The sequence below is a fragment of the Lepus europaeus genome, chromosome 5, assembly GCF_033115175.1.
Source record: "Lepus europaeus isolate LE1 chromosome 5, mLepTim1.pri, whole genome shotgun sequence".
In the NCBI taxonomy this organism is placed as follows: domain Eukaryota; kingdom Metazoa; phylum Chordata; class Mammalia; order Lagomorpha; family Leporidae; genus Lepus; species Lepus europaeus.
Window position 1 is genome coordinate 7336765 of NC_084831.1, and position 20298 is coordinate 7357062.

The 20298-nt window shown below is 58.3% G+C and overlaps 1 protein-coding gene across 1 annotated transcript; it reads right to left on the reverse strand.

The window, feature by feature from the left end:
• Positions 1-306: 306 nt before the first annotated feature.
• On the reverse strand, positions 307-19458 carry C5H1orf127 (chromosome 5 C1orf127 homolog). Its single transcript, XM_062193852.1, has 11 exons — positions 19398-19458; positions 19103-19222; positions 16390-16514; positions 14603-14746; positions 10089-10127; positions 8828-8965; positions 8243-8327; positions 7040-7236; positions 6687-6810; positions 1630-1808; positions 307-1167 (listed from the first exon to the last, which is right to left on the reverse strand). The coding sequence occupies exons 1-11, from the start codon at positions 19456-19458 to the stop codon at positions 307-309; spliced, it is 2073 nt and encodes a 690-aa protein (XP_062049836.1).
• Between the last annotated feature and the right edge of the window lie 840 nt (positions 19459-20298).

Consider the following 20298-nt stretch of genomic DNA (forward strand, 5'->3'; position numbering starts at 1 on the left):
CCTGGCAGGCGGGGCTGCAGAGCTCCCTATTCTCGCCCGGCCCAGGCACAGGAGAGGCCGGGGCACCCGGGCTGCCTCCCAGGGGGCACTCCCAGGACTCACCCCCAGGGTCTCCACAGGGGCCCAGCCAGGGGCCCCTCAGAAAGCCCCTCCGTGGGGTGCCGAGGCTCAGGAACACCCAGAGCCAGGAGCCCACGTGGCCCTGTCATTTCCTGGTGGGCCAAGGCCCCGCAGCCAGCGGGGGGCGGGTGTCCAGGCTCAGCCAGGCTGCGCTGAAGGTGCCGCAGGAGCCGGCGGGTTTGGGGCTTACAGAGATGGAGGGCTGGCTGGGTGTGCAGCCCCTGACTCGTCCAGGCCCAGGGGCCCCCTGGGAGCTGACTCCAGGTCCCCAGCTCTATCTGACCCCTGCACGGATGAGGCAGCGGGCTTCTTGGAGGTGGGGGCCAGACAGGCTGCTGGGGAGGCTGCTGGGCTTGCCCCGTGCCTCCCAGTGGGATCTGGTGATGCGGTCCCTGGCTGCCTCACCCTTGGGGTGGTGGCCGCGGCCTCCATCCCTTGCAGGTTGCTGCACCGAAGCCCTTGTGTGTCCTGACTTGGTTCTGGGGAGGCCAGGCCCACACTGGGGACAGAGGGAGGTTGGCAGGGATCCAGCGCCTCCTCTGCCAGGCTGGCCATCGGGGGCTCCCTCAGTGTCTGGAGGCCCTTGCTGGCCTGGTCAGGCTCCCTCTGGACGGGCTCAGCTGCAGTGGCCTCCTGCCCTGACAGCTCTCCCCGCAGCAGGGGGCTTCCTGGGGGCTGGGCAGGGTCCTGCCCGGGCCTCTCAGCCCCTAGACCTTCAGCGGGGGCAACTGATGGTCCTGAGCCCAGAAACAGTTGGGGCCGTTCGGACGGAGGTGACGGAGGAGAGGAGATTTCTGGGGACACAGGCACGGGCAGGGCCGTGGGGTCTGGGGAACCTCGACGTTGGGGGCTGGGGCCAGCCTGGACAGCTCCCGGGGACTCTGGGGAGGGCGTGGCTGAAGGCGGGGGAGATCCAGGTAACCCCGCTTCCTCCGGGGGGGCCGGGGGGCCGCACTCAGCCTCCACGGCTCTGGGGGTGAGGGAGGCAGTGGGGGTCCAGCTTCCTCCTGCCGGTCTGGCTGTCTGCGGGAACCGTTCAAGCTCCTGCTGTGGCGAGAGAGTGGAAAGAGAAGCAGCATTAGAAATTAGCGCAGGTGGGCGCTGGCTGCCTGAGGCTCTCGGACCAGGAGAAGGGCCTGTGGAAGTTTCTAGACCTCAGCTGGTTCCCCAGGCCTGGTGCTGGGGTTTCTACCCCAAGTCCTTTGGGATGTGCCTCAGTTTCCCTCCCCTACTTTAAGTTCACAGCTGTGGTCCTACCCCTCCTTTTGCTCTGTCTCAAGGCACTGGTAGGCTGGGGGCAGACAGGACAGGGGGAGGGGCCTGCCTTCAGGTGAGAAACTGCAGGAGGCGTCACAGTTGGGGGTGGGGTAGGGGGTAGAGTCAGAGTGGGGCTGACTCTGGAGAATGGCGGCGAAAGAGAAATCTCACGCCCAGCTGGCCCTGCGGACGGCTGATGGGCACCGACCCCTCTGGAAGAACCCATGGGCAGAGGACACAGCGGGGACTTGCCTTGGCCAATGCGTGGTTAGGGTCCTGAGAAAGCCCTTCCGGGGCAGCGGCTCCTGCAGCTCGGCGCTGGGCAGAGGCAGCAGACCACACTCCTGCCACAGGGCTCTCTGAGCTTGGGGGCCGGGTGGATGCAGAGCTCCTTGGTGCGGCTGTTGAGGTCGGCAACTCTGTGCCTGAACCTTCCAGAAAGGAGGCAGAGGTTGGTCTTCTTCCTAAGAAAGTAAAATTCCCCCAATACCCTGCTGTCGGGCCGCAAGGGTCCCCTTTGCTGCAGGTGGGGGAATGCAACTGGAGAGCTTAAATCTATCCGGCGCTGTGGCGGAGAAGGTAAAGCCACTGCCTGCAGCACCGGCATCCCTTATGGGCACCAGTTAGAGTCCTGGCTGCTCCACCTCCAATCCAGCTCTCTGCTGATGGCCCAGGTGCTTGGGCCCCTGCAGCCACATGGGAGACCCAGAAGAAGCTCCTGTTTCCTGGCTTCAGCCTGGCCCAGCCATGGCCATTGCAGGCATTTGGGGGAGTGAACCAACAGATGGACGAATTCTGTCTCTCTCTGTCTCTCTCTCTCTCTTTCTCTCTCTAACTCTGCGTTTGAAATAAATATTTTTAAAAAAATAAATTCAAGCACAGGCCTGAATTTTGAACTTCTCAGATGACCTTGAGTCTTTAAAAAAAAAAAAAAAGATTTATTTATTTCAAAGGCAGAGTTATGGCCGGGGGGGGTGGGGGTGGGGGCGGGTCTTCTATCCTCTGGTTCACTCTCCAAATGGTCACAATGGCCAAGGCTGGGCCAGGCTGAAGCCAGGAGCCAAGAGCTTTTTCCAGGTCTACCACATTAGTGCAGGGGCCAAAGGACTTGGGCCATCTTCTGCTGTTTTCCCAGGCACATTAGCAGGGAGCTGAATTGGAAGTGGAGCAGCCAGAACTTGAATGATTGTCCATATGGGATGCTGGCACCATAGACAGCGCCTTAACCCACTACGCCACAGCACCAGCCCCGGGGAATCCTTCTTGAGACTGTGTGCACATCAAGACACATTTTTGAAAGTGAAATTGAATTGTAAGTCAGGTTTCCTGCAGAGAGCACCTGGCCTGGGCTGGATGCCACCACCAGTTTGATCTTGGAGCTATTTCCCACTTGGAGGTTAAACCCACCAGCCCAGCCGCAGGCACCTCACAGCCCTGGGCAGACTCCCTCCAGCCAGCCCTGACGTGAGATCCAGCCCTCACACCAGACCCTCTCTGCTCGGGGCAGGGGAGGTGTCCATACATTGCGGGATGTTTAGCAGAGGCCAGGGCCTCCACCCACCAGGCAGCGGCAGCAGCTCCCTGGGTCACAACCAACGATGCTACAGACGCTGCCAAGCGTCCTCTGGGGAGGCCAAACTCACCCCCCACCCCCACCCCGTCCAGAACTGTTGGGTTCAAACTTGCAAATCCTGGTCCATGGGTCAAATACAGGCCTAAAACGTGTCCGATGTGGCCTGCAGGGTGTCTTCGAGATCTTTAATTAACTGACAAAACGTTAAAGGCAGGGTTTTTTTCTAGAACCAGCCTCACATGGATGATCAGAGCACTATGAGGGGGGATGGGCTCCAGCCGAGTGAGGCAGGTGCAGGGCTCTGTGGTTCTCAGGAGCCCCCACACCTGGGCCCCGGGCTTCCTCCTCCCTACCCCCAGAGGCATTGCCCACCGTGACCTCTGCTGTCCACTGTGCAAACAGGGAGCAGGCCGTCAGCCCGAGCATTAGGACACCAGCATCCCACACTGAGTGCCTGGGCCTGACCCTGGCTCCAACTCCCACCAGGGTCACTAGGGGAGGCAGCAGGGATGACTCAAGTGGTTGGGTCCCTGCTGCCCACAGGGGAGACCTGGATTGGGGTCCTCGCTCCCAGCCCTGGCTCAAGCCCAACCCCAGCCCCAACTGTTATGGGCATCTGGGGGGTGAAGCACCAAATGACAGTTCTGTCTGTCTGTCTCTCAAATAAACAAATAAATAGATATTTTTTTAAACGTGAAAACAGGGGCCAGCACTGTGGTGCAGCGGGTGAAGCCACTGCCTGTGAAGCCGCATCCCACATGGGCGCTGGTTCAAGTCCCAGCTGCTCCACTTCCAATCCAGCTCCCTGCTAAGGCACCTAGGAAAGCAGCAGAAAATGCCCCCAGTGCCAGGCTCCTGCCACCCATGTGGAAGGCCTGAATCGGGTCCAGGCTTCTGGCCTTGGCCTGGCGCAGCCCTGGCCATTTCAGCCATCTTGGGAGTGAACCAGAAGATGGAAGGTCTTTTAATATCTTTCCTTCTCTCCCTGTAACTCTGCCCTTCAAATAAATAAATAAATCCTTCTATAAAAATGTGGAACGGTTATCTCTCCCCTCCCCTTCTCCAAATTTATCTTGCCAGGTGCACACTCCACTACCCCATTTTTTTTTAAGATTCACTTTATTTATTTGAAAGGCAGAGTCACAGGGAGAGACAGAGAGACAGAGAGGTCCTGCACCTGCCGGGTCACTCCCCAAACAGCAACAAAGGCCAGGGCAGGGCCAAGCCAAAGCCAGGAGCCAGGAGCCTTCCCTGGGCCTCCCACTCGGGTGCAAGGCCCAAGCACTTAGGCCATCTTCTGCTGCTTTCCCAGGTGCATTAGCAGGGAGCTGGATTGGAAGTGGAGCAGCCAGGACTCGAACCATTGCACATAAGGGATGCCAGTGCTGCAGGCAGCAAGTGGCTCAACACCAGCCCCGAGGTTGTGTTTTTAATAGGATGTGTGCTCTCTCTGTTTTTCCTTCTCTCTCTCTAACTCTGCCTTTCAAATAAATAAATCCTTAAAAGGCGTGGAGGGCTGGCCCGGCCCTGTGGCTCAGAGGGTTAAGCCGCCGTGGCATCCGATACCCCCACTGTCTTAACAGCCACCATCTGAAATAATCGGGACGTGTCCTGTAGGTTCCAGGACTTTGTGGGGACGGGGAGAGACACTAAAGTGCCTGTGACCACAGAGAACCCAGGCAACCCACTAATATTCCCCTTCGTTAGTCCACTATTTACAAAGGAAAAAAGTGGTCTTTGTCTAAAACATCCTCTTGAAAATTCCTAGCGAAACTGCAACGTAACGAGCAGGTGTGAAGTGTTGATCAAAGACCGGCAAAGACGGACAAACCTGGACAAGAGGCAGACGCGGCCCCGGGCTCAGGGCGTCCACCCAGGCAGAGGTGGGAGCCTGCCCCACTGGCCACGATAAGAATAGAAAGACCAAGAGGCCCCCGGGGGGAGGCAGGCGAGGGGCCCTGGGAGCCAGGGAGGGGAGAGTCATTCCAGCTGCTGACATGTAAGTAATACGATGGGAAAGAGAACATTCTTTTCCTGTGTAAATCACTCCGGAGAGGAAAAAAAAAAAAAAAAAACTTCCTAACATGTCTTTATCGCTGCTGCTATTTTTGTATTTTGCTCATCACCACCGTGTTAACAACTTGACCGTCTCTTCAAAGGCCAGGACGAAGCTCACCGGCTCTCTGGTGTCACCCCTGAGCCCCCCGCCCTCCACGGGCATTCTCTGGACACCTCTCATCTCCCCCTGCAGACTGGACGCTGCTGGACACGCAGGGCCGAATCCGGGGGCCTCTGCAGCCTCCCAAGCCTCGCGCGGGGCCTCTACGCTTGGTACATATTTGTTAGGTAAAGCCCCAGCCTTGGCAAAATCCATGTCGTGGCTGCAGGAAACTGGGAAGAGAAAAAGAGCCGAAATGCGTAAAAACTTGCGGGAAGTGTTGCCATTTTTAGGGGACCCAGAACTCCTCCTCCACTCCGTCTTTCCCTATGTTTCCAATTCTGAACTGGGGGCTGGACGTGGTAGGCAGTCCCCCTTTTAATCTTTAAATATAGTTCTGAATATAATTACATTTTTATGCAGTACCGAAACATCATATCCTGGTAACGGGGCATTCTTGGCGCGGCTAACATCTGAGTTGAATCTCCTGCGCGTCTGTCTTCTATTGAGGACAGCGGGGAAGTCGGAGATGAAAGTGATCGACAGCATTTGTGAATTATATGCATTTCCTTACGCTGTGTCTCAATGGCGTTTGCTCCCGGTGGTTCTGCACGTGTGAGTGCCAGGTCGGCTGGTAGCTGCGCTCCCACCAAAAAACCCCTTTCAAGATGAAACCCCCGTGTTCTGGTGTGGAGGACACACACCACGTTCAGAAGGCGGTTCCTCTCCGGTCAAGCAGGGAGTCGCAGGGTGGGCATTCGCCCTCGCCGCTCAGACCCCAGGCGGGATGCCTGAGCCCCACGCCAGATGCGTGGGTTGGAGTCCCAGCTCCGGCTCCTGGCTCCAGCTTCCTGACTCGGGAGGCAGCAGGTGACAGTTCACGTTCCCAGGTCCCTGCCACCCACGTGCGAGCCCTGGCTCCTGGCTTCAGCCTGGCCTGGCCCTGGCTGTTGTGGGCAGGTATTTGGGGAGTAACTCAATGGATGGAAGCATTTTCTCTTTCTCTCTCTCTCTCCCTCTCCCTCTCCCATAAATTAAAAAAAGAAGAAGAGAGAGAGAGAGAGAAAGGTTGCATTGTGGAATGCTCTTAGCCCAAGAGCCTGACCCGCCTATTGGAGCGTGCTGAGGACCTGGGCCCTGAGCAGGGAGAGCTGGACAGATGAGGACAGAGGCAATTTGCCTCCTGCCAGGCTCTTCTACACCACTGACCACCCCTCCCCCGGTCTTCTCAGCCCATCTGCATAACAGGTGCTGGTATTCCCATTTTCCAGATGAAGAAACTGAGGCTCCACAAGGTCACTTGCCAAGGCTGTGCAGATGGCTGGGAAGTTGATGCTCACCTCCCGCCCCACTCTCTTCCGACTCCAGAGCCAGGGACCTCGTCACCCAGGGGGGCCCTGTGCTGCCCTTATCCTCATGATGGCTCTGGCCAGTGGGTCTGACCCCATCACTTCCTTACCTGGTTGGGCGTGAGACCCGTCAGTCCCGGGAGAAAGAAGCCCAGGGCCAGGGAGAGGGGTGCAGGCGGGGCCTGCCTGTCCCCCACAAGCTCACCCTCCCTCCTGGCGCCTGCCTTACCCACACAGGGGAAGGTGCTCTCCACCGTCCAGACGACCGGGGCCATCATCTCGGCAAACTGCAGGCTCAGGTCCACCCTGTAGAAAGCTCTGGTCCCCGGGCCTCCTCCGGCCTCCTGGCATTGCTGCGGGGCCAGGAGGATGCGTTGGGCCTGGCAGGGGGCGTCCTGGGCCCCATCCCCTGCAGAGACGCCTCCGCAAGAGTGCCAGGGCTCAGGGGGTAACTCAGTGGCAAGGTCCCTCTGGAGCTGCACCCCCAGATCTGCCCTCCCGGTGCCGGACTCTGCATGGCGGCCGTGGCCCAGAGAGTGGTCTCGGGAGAGGGCAGGCTGGTGATGCCACCAGGACACTGACCTGAACGCGCAGCAGCCCGGCCGCCGGGATGCTGACCACCACAAAATCCCCGCTCTCGGTCACGGTGAAGGTGCCAGCCTGGTGGACCCGGAGGAACCGTAGGCTCAGGCTCTCCTTGATGTGAGACCCTCTTTTGACCAGACCCAGTCTCTGCTTGGGGACGTGAACTAAGACCTCTGACTCAGGCTGGGCTGATCCTGCAACGGAAGGACATGTGACACAGAGAGCCGCACTTCGCGGGCCTGGGGACCGTCTGTGGCCAGCGCAGTGTCGCTTCGCCGGGCGGTAACAGCAGGTTACTTGGTGTCCTGGAACGCAGTTGCGTGGGTGGAGACGAGAAGGAGAAAGGGCCACCCCCAGACCCTCAGGGGCTCCCGTCATCTGCAGAGGCCCCCCAAGGAAACAGACGGCAGGAACAGGGCTGCACCCCGGAAGCTGCAGAGATGTCCCCGCCAAGACGGTCCCCGGCTCCCGTGCCCCGGCCCAGGGCTCTGAAGAAATGCAGCTCCTATCAGCTGTTTATACTTTAGCAAGAATTTCATCGTGTCAGCTCTCTCACGAGGGCATATTACGCCAACTCTGCAGTTGCTAAACGAAACCATTTGTCTCCAAATAAAGGGATTTCAAACATCAGAATGGGAGAAGAGATGTTGCCGGGCCTGGCCGGGCCACCCCAATGCCTGAAACTCCCCAGAGCCCTGATCCCGAAACTCAGGTCCGTGATGAAATCCTAGACGCACACGGGAAGGCTTAGTCATCTCGGCTCTACCCACACAGGATGAAGCCTTTGATCCACCTAAGTTTGCATACCGAGTTCTTTAGAATTCAAATTCCCTGGAGGTAGGAAGTGGTCTTTCAGATTCCGGGCCTCTTTATGTTACATAAGGCACGTGGCAATGGTGTCACCCCAGACTGAGCGAAACAGCTGAGCACGTGTCAGGTCCCAGACGCCAGCAGTGCGCGTGGGCGTCCGAGCAAGGCTGTGGGGGCTCTCCCGGCTTGGGGGGCCCCAGATCTGCTGGCCTTCAGCTTCTCCCCGGCACCCTACACCCCATCCAGCATTTCAGAAACACATGGTCACAACTGGAGCCGAGAAGAGAGGAGGCAGGGCGGGAGCGAGGGGAATAAGGTGCCCAGTGGAGGGAGAGAAACAGAGAGTGATGAAGTCAGGAGGGTGCCATTAGGGGCACTCCCGGGTCTTACCCAGCGGGCAAGCAGCTTCTAGGGAGTAGGCATAGGAGCCGCTCACCAGCCAGAGTGGCAGGAGCTCCGCAGAGGTGTTCAGCACCTGGTGAGACAGAACGGGCGCCCTGTGGCCTCTGAAACAGCTCCTTCTGGATGCAACCCCCCACTTAAGCCCTCCTCCCCCGGCTTCAAACTGGTCTCTGGACTAAGCCCCGAGCCCTCCCAAGCCCAGGTCGGGGACCACCGCCCCGATGCAACCAGGAAATATTATTTAGCGGGGATATTTTTAGCAGGAAGCGAGCTCGGAGCAAATGTCATGTGAGCCGTCTCCTCTTACCCGGCAACTTTGGGCTATTTAAAGAGACGGTAATTACGCTCCTGCCACCGCCATCAGGACGCGCTGAATGCATGATTGCAGGGCCCCTCATCTGCCGAGCGGAGCACTTTACGCTAATGGGGTCCAATTTTCAAAGCCGCCTGCCTAAATCTGTCCGGTCTCGCAGGTGGACATTTGAGTCGGCACTGGCAGGGTGGCAAACTGCTCCTGCGGGTGCCGTGCCTGGGAGACCCACAACCTGGCAGGGCTGGCTGTCCACTGCTGACCTCCCGCCTCTGAAGAAGATCTTGCCGTGGGCTTTGCACGGTGATTTCGGAGGCATTGATGTCCACGGACAATCCCATCAGGCCGGCATCCTCCAGGGAGGCCACCAGCTCCCCTCGGAGGGACAGCAGCCAGGGCATCTGAAGGAGCAGGACACGGGCACACGTCAATGAGCCAGGGAGACACAGTCACCGGAGTACAGGAGAGGGGCACCCCAGGGGACCTCAGGAAGGTCCAGCGCCGCAGGAGGAAGGGGTGGACCAGGGCAGGAGGGCAGGCTGCTGACGGGGGGAGACACAGCAGACGTGGGTGCCCTGGCTCTTTGGGGTTCAGCTGCTTTGCAGGGTGCCTGGCACAGCAGGGCTAAAGAAATGAAGGTGGGGCTAGCGTTGTGGAGCAGCTGGTTAAGCCGCCGTTTGCAATGCTGGCATCCCGTACTGGAGAGCCACTGGAGCCCTGGCTGCTCCACTTCTGATCCAGCTCCCTGCTAATGCGCCTGGGAAGGCAGTGGAGGATGGCCCAAGTGCTGGGGTCTCTGCCATTCATATGGGAGACCCAGATGGAGTTCTTGGCTTCAGCCTGGCTCAGCCATTTGGGGGAGTGAACCAGTGGATGAAAGATATCTCCCCCCATCTCTCTCCCACCTCGCCCCATCTCTGATGGTTGCCTTTCAAAGAAATAAATCACAAAGAAAGAAATGAAGGTCCCGTCACCCCAGAGCAATGCCGACCGCTCAGCCCAGCAGTCCTGCCTCTGCTCCCACTGCCACTTTATGACCAGGGCCTCGTGCACGGGGGTGCCTGCTGTTGGGAGAAGGGTGGGCCAGGAGGCTCCCCAGCCCCCTTCCTCGGAGGACGGGCTGGAGGAATTCAGGCCCCGAGCAAGAACAAGGTCACAGAGCTGGATTCACGGGAAAGCGATGTGGAGTAAAGTTCCTTCCGGAAGGCTACGGAGAACCCACCCCGGGCAGCAGGGAAGCAGCTGTGCGACTTGGGAACAGGGAGGCTGGGGGGGGGGGGGGGGAGCTTCCAGTCACCAGAGACTTCGCAGGGAGAAACTCAGCCCCCCATGCAAAGCTGGCCCCCTCCTCAGGGTGCCCCTCTGGTGGCCTCGGGCTTCTGCCTGGACGGCACCAGGAAAGTTCTGGCAGCCACGACCCAGATCCAGAGAGTGGGTGCTGTCCACAGGCACCTCCTGCCTCGGAGCATCCTGGGGCACCAGGCCTGGCAGAACCTTCCAGAAAGTTGTTCCCGGCCTACTCACCTGCCCACCGTCGCTCCCGAGGGGCAGAGGCCGGGAGACCTGCGGAACAAAGAGACAGCAACACCTCCTGGCAGTGGCAAGCAAGGGTGAGCGAGCAGACGCTGCTGCCCCGGGCACAGGAGCGCTGGTAATCACCCCAGCAGGAGGCCGGCGAGAGAGCCGGGCGGCCGGGCTGTTTGCTCATTAAGACAAGAAAATCATTTATGTTCTGGGACTCCAGTGTCAACAGAGCCAGGGAGATGTCGCAGCCTCAGCTGCCGCCCTGGGCCTGGCCAACGGGGCAGCTGGGGTCCCGGGCACAGCTGGCGAGGCCGAGAGCGGGTGTGTGCCGCGCAGATGCTGTTCAGAACCCACTTTGCATGCGGCTCGTCTCCGGGGCCTCCTCCCGGTCCTCCCAGCATGCTTTGTTCCCTCGTCTTTCCTTTTTGGGCCCAACAGGTGAGGGCAGAGAGGGAAGTTCTGCCACTGAGGCCTCTCAGCACCCAAACAGGGCGGTCCCCGGCAAACAGGACTCAGGTCCTGGAGTGCACCTGAGCCTCCCAGGCATCCCCTGCCGTGGCGCCGTTATCTCTCCTTTCACAAGTGAGGGCCACGGTGCTGGCATGGGAGGGGGACCTTCCTAGAGCCCCAGCTGCAGCCCGCCGACCTGGCGTCCTCTCATCTGCTCTCCCCACACTCCGCCTTGGGCTGCACACCTGGGCCAGAGGTGCAGACTCGGGATGGAGACACAGACCCACGGGAACGCCTCTGAGGTCCTCTGGCTCCCACCCCCCCCCCACAACCAAGGCCAGAGGGGACGGGACGGACTCCTCGGCGAAGGCTACTCCCACTCTCTCCCAGCGTCAAGAGGACTGGGTAGGGCTGGAAGGAGGACCCCCCCACACAACACACACTCAGGCCTCTGGGTGTCCGAGCTCTGCTGCCTCCGGGCCCCAGAGAGCCGCAGGCTCCGGACAGGCCACAGGAACCCTTCCCGCGGGCCCTGCTACGACCTTGTCTTTGGGAAACGAGTGGCTTCACTTGGGGAAGATTCGGGAAGATGCCTTCGGCTGGGTGAGAGGCTACAGAGGACTCAGCCTTCCCCCACCAACCGCCAGGGCTGCCCACTGTCCTCACCGCCCCGGGTCGAAGGCAGCGGAGTCCCGCAGGCTGGGTTTTAGGAAGGCGGGCGACCTTCCCCCACAAGACGGAAGCGGTGAGGTGACCAAGGCGCAGCCGGAGCGCACGGTGCCCTTTCAGTCGCCAGGAGGAGGCTATATTTAGGGTCCACGGACATCGCCCAGGACCTGGGCAGCCTTCACTGGGAGCCATCGCTAATCACTGCATTGAGTTTACGGGTGCCCCTGGGCGCACTTAACCCAGGGCAATGAATAGTTATTGCTCGGCCTCCCGCTCAGGGCCTGTGGGCACACTTAAGCGAGCTGGCGGATTGCTGCGAGCAGGGCACGGCTCGGGTACACCCTTGGGCACCCTGCGCCATCAGCGGGGGGAGGCAGACTATTAAATATCTATGTGCCCTGTGCCCACAGCTGCAGTTAGCCAAGGGCAAGGCCGGTGAAACGGCTTTAATTAAAACTTAATGCAAGTTCAAGGTGCAGCCACGGAAGCGGCGGCTGCAGAAGTCACCAGGAATGAATCAGTCAATTCGATGAGGTTCCCAGATAGGGGGAGGGGGCTGCAGGGACGGGGGCTGGGGCAGCGCAGACCTGTTTTACGTCGTTTGCCCGCTTTCCACCTCTGCGCCCTTGTTTGGGAATGTGGACCCCCGCATGCCCCCACACCTCGGCGGCAGAAGGAGACAAGCGGAGTGGAGAGTCCTGCTGTGGAGTGGAGAGCTCCCCTGGCGGCTGCTCCCGGAATTACAGGCCCAGTGCACTGGAGAAGTGGCCGGCCGCGGGACGTCAAACCCATGCCTGGGGGCACCCCTGCAAGGCAGGTGGTCAGAGGAAGACCACCCCCCTCCAGCTCTGCTCCTTACGGCGGGGAAGCAAAGGGGTTCCAGAGTCCGGGAAGGCAGTGAGGCGGGCCCAGCAGAGACTGGACTGGGGGCTCCTCCAGGCAGAGCACTCGTTCCAAAACCAGGCCAGGGAGCAGCACTGCAGTGCAGTGGGTAAAGCCTCTGCTTGTGACACCTGCATCCTATGTGCACACCAGCTCAAGTCCTGGCTGCTCTGCTTCCGATCCAGCTCCCTGTTAATACCCCCGGGAAAGCAGCAGAAAGATGGGCCCGGGTGCTGGGGCCACTGCCACCCACAAGGGAGACCTGGATGGAGTTCCAGGCCCCTGGCTTCTGCCTGGACCAGCCCTGACTGCTGTGGCCACTTGGGAAGTCAATCAGCAGGTGGAAGATCTGTCTCTGTCTCTTTCCCCTCCCCGCCCCAATCACTCTGCCTTTCAAATAAATAAGTCTTAAATAAAAACCAATAGAAAATTGACACAACCAAATGCTGGCTAAAAGAGATTCCAAAAGCCCAGGCCAGATGAGAAAATCACTCTACGCTCTTCCTGGGGCCAGGGGCTCTGTCCTAGCCAAATCTTTTGCACCAGTGCCCGGCATATGCAAGGTGGCTTCCAAAATGCCATGGGAAAATAGATTGAAAGATAAGTTCATTTGGGAGCAGAAAATCTGAAATCCATGAGCCTTTGGAAGATCCCTGTAGTTAGCCGACTTTTCACTCCAGCCTCCTCCTCCCTCTTCTCCCTTCCCCTGTCTCCCTTCTCATCCCTCTGGCCAAATTCAGCATTTCATTGGACCACACATGTTTATAAAAATAAAGGCAACTTGGGGCGGGCACTGTTGTGTAGCGGGTAAAGCCACCACCTACAGCACCAGCATCCCATATGGGCGCCGGTTCGAGTCTCTGCTGCTCCTCTTCAGATCCAGCTCTCTGCTATGGCCTGGGAAAGCAGTGAAAGATGGCCCAAGTCCCTGGGCCCCTGCACCCACATGGGAGACCCGGAAGAAGCTCCTGGCTCCTGGTTTTGGATCGGCCCAGCTCCAGCCATTGTGGCCATCTGGGGAGTGAACCAGCGGATGGAAGACCTCTCTCTCTGTCTTTCCCTCTTTGTCTGTAACTCTGCCTCTCAAATAAATAAACAAATAAATCTTAAAAAAAATAAAGCCAACTATTTTTTAATAAGGAGATTTCCCATACAATTACAGATTTCCAGTTTTTCATCAAAAGTTGGAAATCCTGCGAGATGGACTGGAGCTGAGTAGCTGCTGCCCCTCTGCGGGGGCTGGGGTGGGGCTGTGCTGCTCCAGCTTGCCCCACCCCCACCTGCCACCTCGCTCAAGCTCGGCACCGCCCTGCGGGTCCACGGCCCATCTCTGAATCTCTGTTTACTTCTCTCATCCTTGGACGGGGGGTAGCAAGGGCACCTGCTGCCTAGGGTTGCCAAGGAGGTGAAGTGAGTTAAAACAGAGCGGTAAGAACAGTGCCTGGCACGGACTGAGCCGCACATCCGAGGCATCTCCAGAAAATTCTTAGAAGATGCATGTTGTGAAAAACTATTCCGAACTTTTTTGCATCGTAATAAACTTTTTTTTTTTAATTTGGAGGAGAGAAAGAGAGTTCGTGTCTGCTGGTTCACACCTCAAGTGCTGCAATGTCCACAGCTGGGCTGGGGCCAAACCTGGGAATGAGCGCCCACTCCCACGTGGGTGGCAGGGACCCAGGGGCTTGAGCCATCACCACCAACGCCCGGGGTGTGTCTTAGCAGGAAGCAGGACCGGGAGCCGGGACTCAAATCCAGGCACCTCGATGTGAGATGCCGGTGGCTTAACCACGAGGCTAAACACCTGCTCCCCTTACTTATCCACTTAACTGTTTATTTACTTAGGAGGTAGAGAGACAGAGAGAAAAAGAAACATCTCTTCATTCCATTTCTCCATAGAGCTTGTGAAGTACTTTCGTTTTTGTTGAGTAAATGAGGGCAGGGGTAAAATCTACACCATTTCTGCGACAGGTCTGGCCCCTGTGGGGTTTGCCATCCTCCCCACCCCCCAGGCTCGCTCAGCTCACAGAGGCTCCCCCGGGGTTAGCGGCCCGTAAGGCAGAGGACGAGTGGGGTTTGGGGATAAACCTCCAGGGCTGATCTTCCAAACGGACACAGCACACCTGATGGCACCTGAGCTCTGTAACTCTGCCACGGCCCAAGCTAAAAAGCAGCATCCGAACTCGCGACTTTCAACCCAGAGAGGAGGAACACAGAGAGGGTTTTGCAGCCTTGGTGATAACGCAGGTGGCCCCGTGGCAATGGGGAGTGGAGAAAACCACTCAGAGACCTTCAGCCCACCCTCCTCTCCTAGCCCATCTCAGCCCTTGGTGCTCAGAAAAAGCCTTGCGGAACCTAGACCTCTGCAGAGGATGAGGCGTGATGCAGCCCCAGCCGCTGCTTCTCTGCCTGGCCATGTCCTGGGCTCGGGAGCCATGGCCGCCGGCCTTGACCTTCACAGAGAAGTCCAGTACAGATGCCCCGCGGCCGCCCCCCAGGCCCTGGGCACCCAGTACCTGGATGAACTCGGGGCTGCAGCGGACGCTCTGCTGGCCCAGCCTCGACCCGATTCGGGGACACTTCATTACATAGCGATCACTGCGCTCCAACCTCTTCACCCCTTTTTGAAATATTCTGATTTCCAACCTGTAATTTGCTGTCTAGAAGTAGGGCGAGATCCGTGCGTGTGGATGAAAGAGAGAAACACAGTTAATAGGCCACAATTACGGGTCAGTGGCCGTTAGCAGCAAATACAATTAGAAGCTGGCAGGTCTCAGAGGCGGGGTGGGCAGTGAGACTAAGACTGGCAGGGACCCAGACCCCGGCTTCAGCCTCTGGGCTCCCACCGGGGAAGTCCTCAGGGCTGGGGATTCTCTGTGGGCTCTGGGAAGGAACTCCCTGGCCAGAGTAAGTCTTGGTTGAGCTCCCCTGACAGTTAACAAACATTTGCTCAAAATCTGTGTCCCCTCTGACACCCACGGCTGGCTTTCCTGTGTCCATTTGACAGTCAAGGCACTGAGGAGCAAGGGCCCGAGGTAAAGGCGCGTGGCCGTTCCCAGCCTGCGCACGAGGCCTGGTCTGTCTCATCCCCTCCCTCCCTGTGTGCAAGGTGCAGCTCAGAGATGCCATAGCAATGCGCTCCACGAGGGCCCTCCTCCTGCCATGTGGGGAGAACCCAGGGGTAAGGTTGGGGGCAGGGTAAGGTTGGAGGGAGGGGGTGCAAAAGGAGGCGATCGCAGAGAGGAAGGGAATGAGGACAAGGAGGAGGCGAGTCCTGAAGTTCCACCCCCAGGAAGGGCCTCAACCCCGTTGGGAAGAACTGGGCTCAGTCACGGAAGGAGGATGAGGAATAAAAGAGGAAAAGTGGGGGGGACCGTGAGGGTCCTGGGACGGACTACACCTGCCCAGGAGCCAGGGAGTGGAATTTAGCCAGCAAGAGTACCTGGGAGCCACGCCCCCCAGGGCCACTGCGGAAGTCAGGGCCTGCCCCCTAAAAGACGCTTCAGCTGCCCTACCTCCCTCTAGCTGGCATGAGCCCCCCCTCCAACCCCAGCCCCAAAACCCCCTTCTCCAGCCCTTGCTGGGGAGGTCCCAGGTTTCTAGGGCCTCAAGCTCCTGGAATTTGGGGGGAAGGCCTCTACGTGACCCGGCATTTGGCACAGCAGTTAAGGCACTGCTTGAATTGCCTAGGTTCAAGTCCTAGCTCTGCTTTTTTTTTTTTGACAGGCAAAGTGGACAGTGAGAGAGAGAGAGAGAGAGAAAGGTCTTCCTTTGCCGTTGCTTCACCCTCCAATGGCCGCCGCGGCCAGCGCACTGCAGCCAGCGCACCCTCCAATGGCCGCCGCAGCCAGTGCGCTGCGGCCGGCGCACCGCGCTGATCCGAAGCCAGGAGCCAGGTGCTTCTCCTGGTCTCCCATGGGGTGCAGGGCCCAAGCACTTGGGCCATCCTCCACTGCACTCCCAGGCCACAGCAGAGAGCTGGCCTGGAAGAGGGGCAACCAGGACAGAATCCGGTGCCCGGACTGGGACTAGAACCCGGGGTGCTGGCACCACGGGTGGAGGATTAGCCTAGTGAGCCGCAGCGCCGGCCCCCAGCTCCGCTTTCAATTCCAGCTTCCCGCTAATGCACACCCAGGAGGCAGCAGATGACGGCCCAAGTGGCCTGCCACCCAGTGGGAGACCCAGAGTGATTAGCTGGCTCCTGGCTGCGGCCTGGCCCAGCCACTGCTGTTTCTGGCATTTGTGGAGTGGACTAACATCTGCCAGTCTGTCTGTCTTTTAAATAAATATTCTACAGGCCCACCTCCTTCTGCACAAAGCAGGCCGAGTATCGAACTCGGAAGATGAAGTCCCCGTCGGGAGTAGGATGCAGGAAGTAGCCACATTTGGCCAGGGAAGAATCCAGGTGGTTGGGGCCCCTCCAGGTCCCTGTAATGAGAAAGGGACAGCAATGTGGCTCGAGCCTGCTGAGGCCACTGGTGAGCAAGGTCAGAAACAGCGACACCCTCGGATATAAACTGAAGTGCAGGGCTGCCCGGAGCTGCTCTCCTGGGGTGTCTGGAAGAGGCAGGGGTAGGAGAAGACCCAGGAAGATTTGCACCCACAGGAAGGCCCAGTGGTTGCCCCTTCGATACGGCGGATACGGGGGATTCAGCGGCCCCTTAGGCTCAGGGACCCACTCCAACATGCTCTGTGGCTGCCAGAAATCACGGATGGTACCAGATCCTACAGGTGCCACGTTTGCCTCTCTCGTGAAGGCACTTCCCAAACTTCTTGGAGCACGTGCCTGGGTCTCTGCCGCCCGGCCCCAGGAACCGGTGCTCAGTTATCCTCAAGGTAGATTCTGTCGGGGTAAGCCTGTCTGTAAGTCCACTGACCACAGACTTTATGAAGCTCACTCGAACACACGAATCTATGATAAAATATCATTTAAAACTTAGGCAGGGCGCCGGCGCTGTGGCGTAGCAGGTAAAGCCGCCGCCTACAGTGCCAGCATCCCATATGGGCACCGGTTCAATTTCCAATTGAAAATTGGAAATGGGCTCCATTTCCAATCCAGCTCTCTGCTATGGCCTAGGAAAGCAGTGGAAGATGGCCCAAGTCCTTGATCTCCTGCACCCACGTGGGAGACCTGGAAGAAGCTTATGGCTCCTGGCTTTGGATCAGTGCAGCTCTGGCCATTGCGGCCAACTGGGGAGTGAGCCATTGGATAGAAGATCTCTCTCTCTCTCTCTCTCTCTCTCTCTCTCTGCCTCTCTTTTCTCTCTGTGTAACTCTGACTTTCAAATAAATAAATCTTAAAAAAAAAAAACTTAGAGAAAGAACAATAACTAGTAGTAAAATAGGAGAATTGTTACTGTATGCTATAATAAAAGTTACTTAAAGCTTATGAGTTGTTTCTTTCTGGAATTTTCTGCAGGTCACAGAAACGGTGAAAAGCTAAACCACAGGGAAGCGGGGCAGCAGCACATCCGGAATCCAGCCCGGTCTCCCTGCTCTGGGCCCTGGCCTGGGCTCCTCTTGTCTTGGCTCCGGGTTTCCTCCCTTAGCCCCTGTGTCTGTGACCCACACTGTGGCCAACGGAATCCCATTCAAAGCTGTCAGATCCTGCTCTCCTCTGCTCAGACACTCCATTCTTCTCTTGGGGGGGGGGGGGCAGGGAGCCAAGGTCCTCCAAGACCCCTCACTCACTGCCCCCTCCCCCTCCCCCTCCCACCCACCCCACCCCACCCCCGACCCTGCCGCACCACTGGGGCTATGTCTCAAGCATCCCAGGTGCACTGCTGCCTCAGGGCCTCTGCACCCAACGTGCTCTGGGTGTGGAACTCTCTCCTACCTACCTGCCTGCTCACTCCCCCACGGAGCCTGCACTGACCACGCTCCTGATCCTGAATCCCTGCTTTCTGTTCCACAGTGCGCACTGCCTGCCAACCCGCCATCAAACAGTTTGCTTATCGATTCTATTTCCTGCCTGTCACCCCCCCACCCAGGGCATCACCGCCTCCCCGGTGCCTGGCGCCGTGCCTGGCATCGGGAGGCTCAGGCAGTCTCCGTGGGAGGACTGAGATCTCCAGAGCACTCCCCCGGAGCGGAGGGACCACGGGCCGCTCCATCATCTGCTCCGGATCTTCCTCTAGTTTCACTTGTCATGATTTTTTTAAAGGCCGTTCTTGAAGGTTCACAGTTTCAGCGTGCAGTTGGCGGGAGATGGACACGCGGCTCCGGCAGCCTCTGCGTGGGGGCCCCCCCGGGGGGACAGGCTCCCCTCGCAGCAGCTCGCGGCTTCCACTGCTATCTTTAGCAGGAGATCAAGGCCGCGCCTCGGGCGGAGGGAGGCTGTGGAAGGCAGATCACTGGGGAAATAAAGTGTCTGAGGCTGGATGTGCAAATTGACCTGGGTCGCTTTAGTTTTGCATCCACGTTTGCACTTTGTAAATATTTGCCTGGCACCCCGCCGCTCACACCTGCTCGCTGTCCGCTCAAGTTCGCGGAAGGCAGCAGGCACCGTCATTTCTCCAGCCCCACCTGGCGCTGCCGGGCTGCCGCGCGAAATGAAAACGCTCCCTCAAAGCCACAGGTGTCTGTGACAGCACCGAAAACTAATGGGCTGTGGCTGGCCGCTGTGACTAATTCTCTGATTATTGACTTTATGATTTTACGCTTAAAACTTCTTTATAATAACACACAGAAATGTTTAATGGGCTCTATCCAGAGCCATAAAAATTACTTATTGAACAAGCGTTTTAAAACTATTAATCTATTGTTTTCCATTAATAATGGCTCTCCAAAGAACAGGCGACAGCTTAATGTATCCACAGCATTTCTACTGGAAAAGTGGCCTTTTAATACACAAATGCTGCTTCTGAGATGTCCAGAGCCAACGGTCCCCGGGCGCCCGACCCACCCAGGACAGATTTAGGCCATACCAGTCCCACAGGGTGCCTTACGAACTTCCAAGGGTGGGCTTGGGCATATAAGTGAAGACGCTGTCTGATCCAGCCGACGTCAACCCTTACCTGGTGGGTTCAGGACTCGGCCTAGCCACCTCTTCAAACCTCCCAGGCGGCTCCGTGGGACCCACAGGGTCATGTAATCGGAGAAGCACTCGACCTCATCGGTCGACCAGGAAGACACTTCTGGAAGGAAGAAGGGGGTGGTGGGGAGCAGGTGACCACCCCCCTACATCCTCCACCCTGGCTCTGCGTCTCCCTCCTTCCCAGCTCGTACCACCGATGAGAATTATGGTGTGTGACTGTTCGTGGGATCTCCCATGAGGGAAGATGGGTGGAGATAAGCCTGCCTCTTACTCACGTGAAAACGGGCTCAGGTAGGGCAGGAGCTGTGTTGGCAATATTGCCCACCCCATCCCCATGGCTCTTTCTCACAGCTGCGCCTGGCGCCTATAGATGCTGGGTCAATATTTGTTCCACCCACGGCTCTGGCCGGAGCCTGGCGTGTCCTGAAGATGGGAATGACGGATGTCACACCCTGGAGAGGCGTCTACTGCCCGTCCCCTAGACGTGCAAACCACGCCCTCCGTGAAGAGTGTAAGTTATGGGGTATTTGTTCACCACACGCCCCGAAACCCTGCCCAGTGTCTGGCATCCACAGACACCGACATACATGTGTGAAGTGCGTGTTTTCAATACGAGCGCTGGAATCACACAGGGACACGTTAGGAAGTGGACTCGCTTATTTCCCCAGGGAGCCCTGCCCGGAGCGCCCTAACATTGGACAGCTGAGACAGCTTGAACGAAACTCACTCTAGATGTGAACCATCTGACAACAGGAGGCCTGGGAAGATTGGAAGCATCTTACCTCTCCTGCTAATTTCGAGAGAGAGAGAGAGAGAGAGAGAGAGAGAGAGAGACCTGCAAGGTTCCAGCAGGGACACCTTGTGTGCATCCAACCCTGGAGTTGGACGCTCAGGGCTCAGATGGTGGCTCCAGCTATCGCACCCGGGACAAGTCATGTAACCCCTCTGAGACCCCATTTCCTCTTTTGCAAGGCGGGCACATGGAAGAATTAACCTTGGCCCAAAGAGTTTTCAGTCCTCCCCTCCCCCCAGCACCCAGGTGGCAAATTCTAAGCCCTCGGAACACTCAGTCCAATAGGAGTGTCTGCTCCTTGGGGGCACTGGCCACATCGGCTAGCCCCTGCCGACGACGTGAGTTATGCCGGGGCTGCGGCATCAGCTCACCACAGGAGCCGG

What these genes read in the sequence shown, in the direction of transcription:
- C5H1orf127 (XM_062193852.1), bottom strand. Translation starts at nt 19,458, where the DNA reads ATGGGGATGGGGTGGGCAATATTGCCAACACAGCTCCTGCCCTACCTG. An exon ending in CCGAGTCCTGAACCCACCAG is followed by an intron (nt 16,515 to 19,102) that starts GTAAGGGTTGAC and finishes TTCTCATTACAG; the next exon opens with GGACCTGGAGGGGCCCCAAC. An exon ending in GCAGCCCCGAGTTCATCCAG is followed by an intron (nt 10,128 to 14,602) that starts GTACTGGGTGCC and finishes TTTGTTCCGCAG; the next exon opens with GTCTCCCGGCCTCTGCCCCT.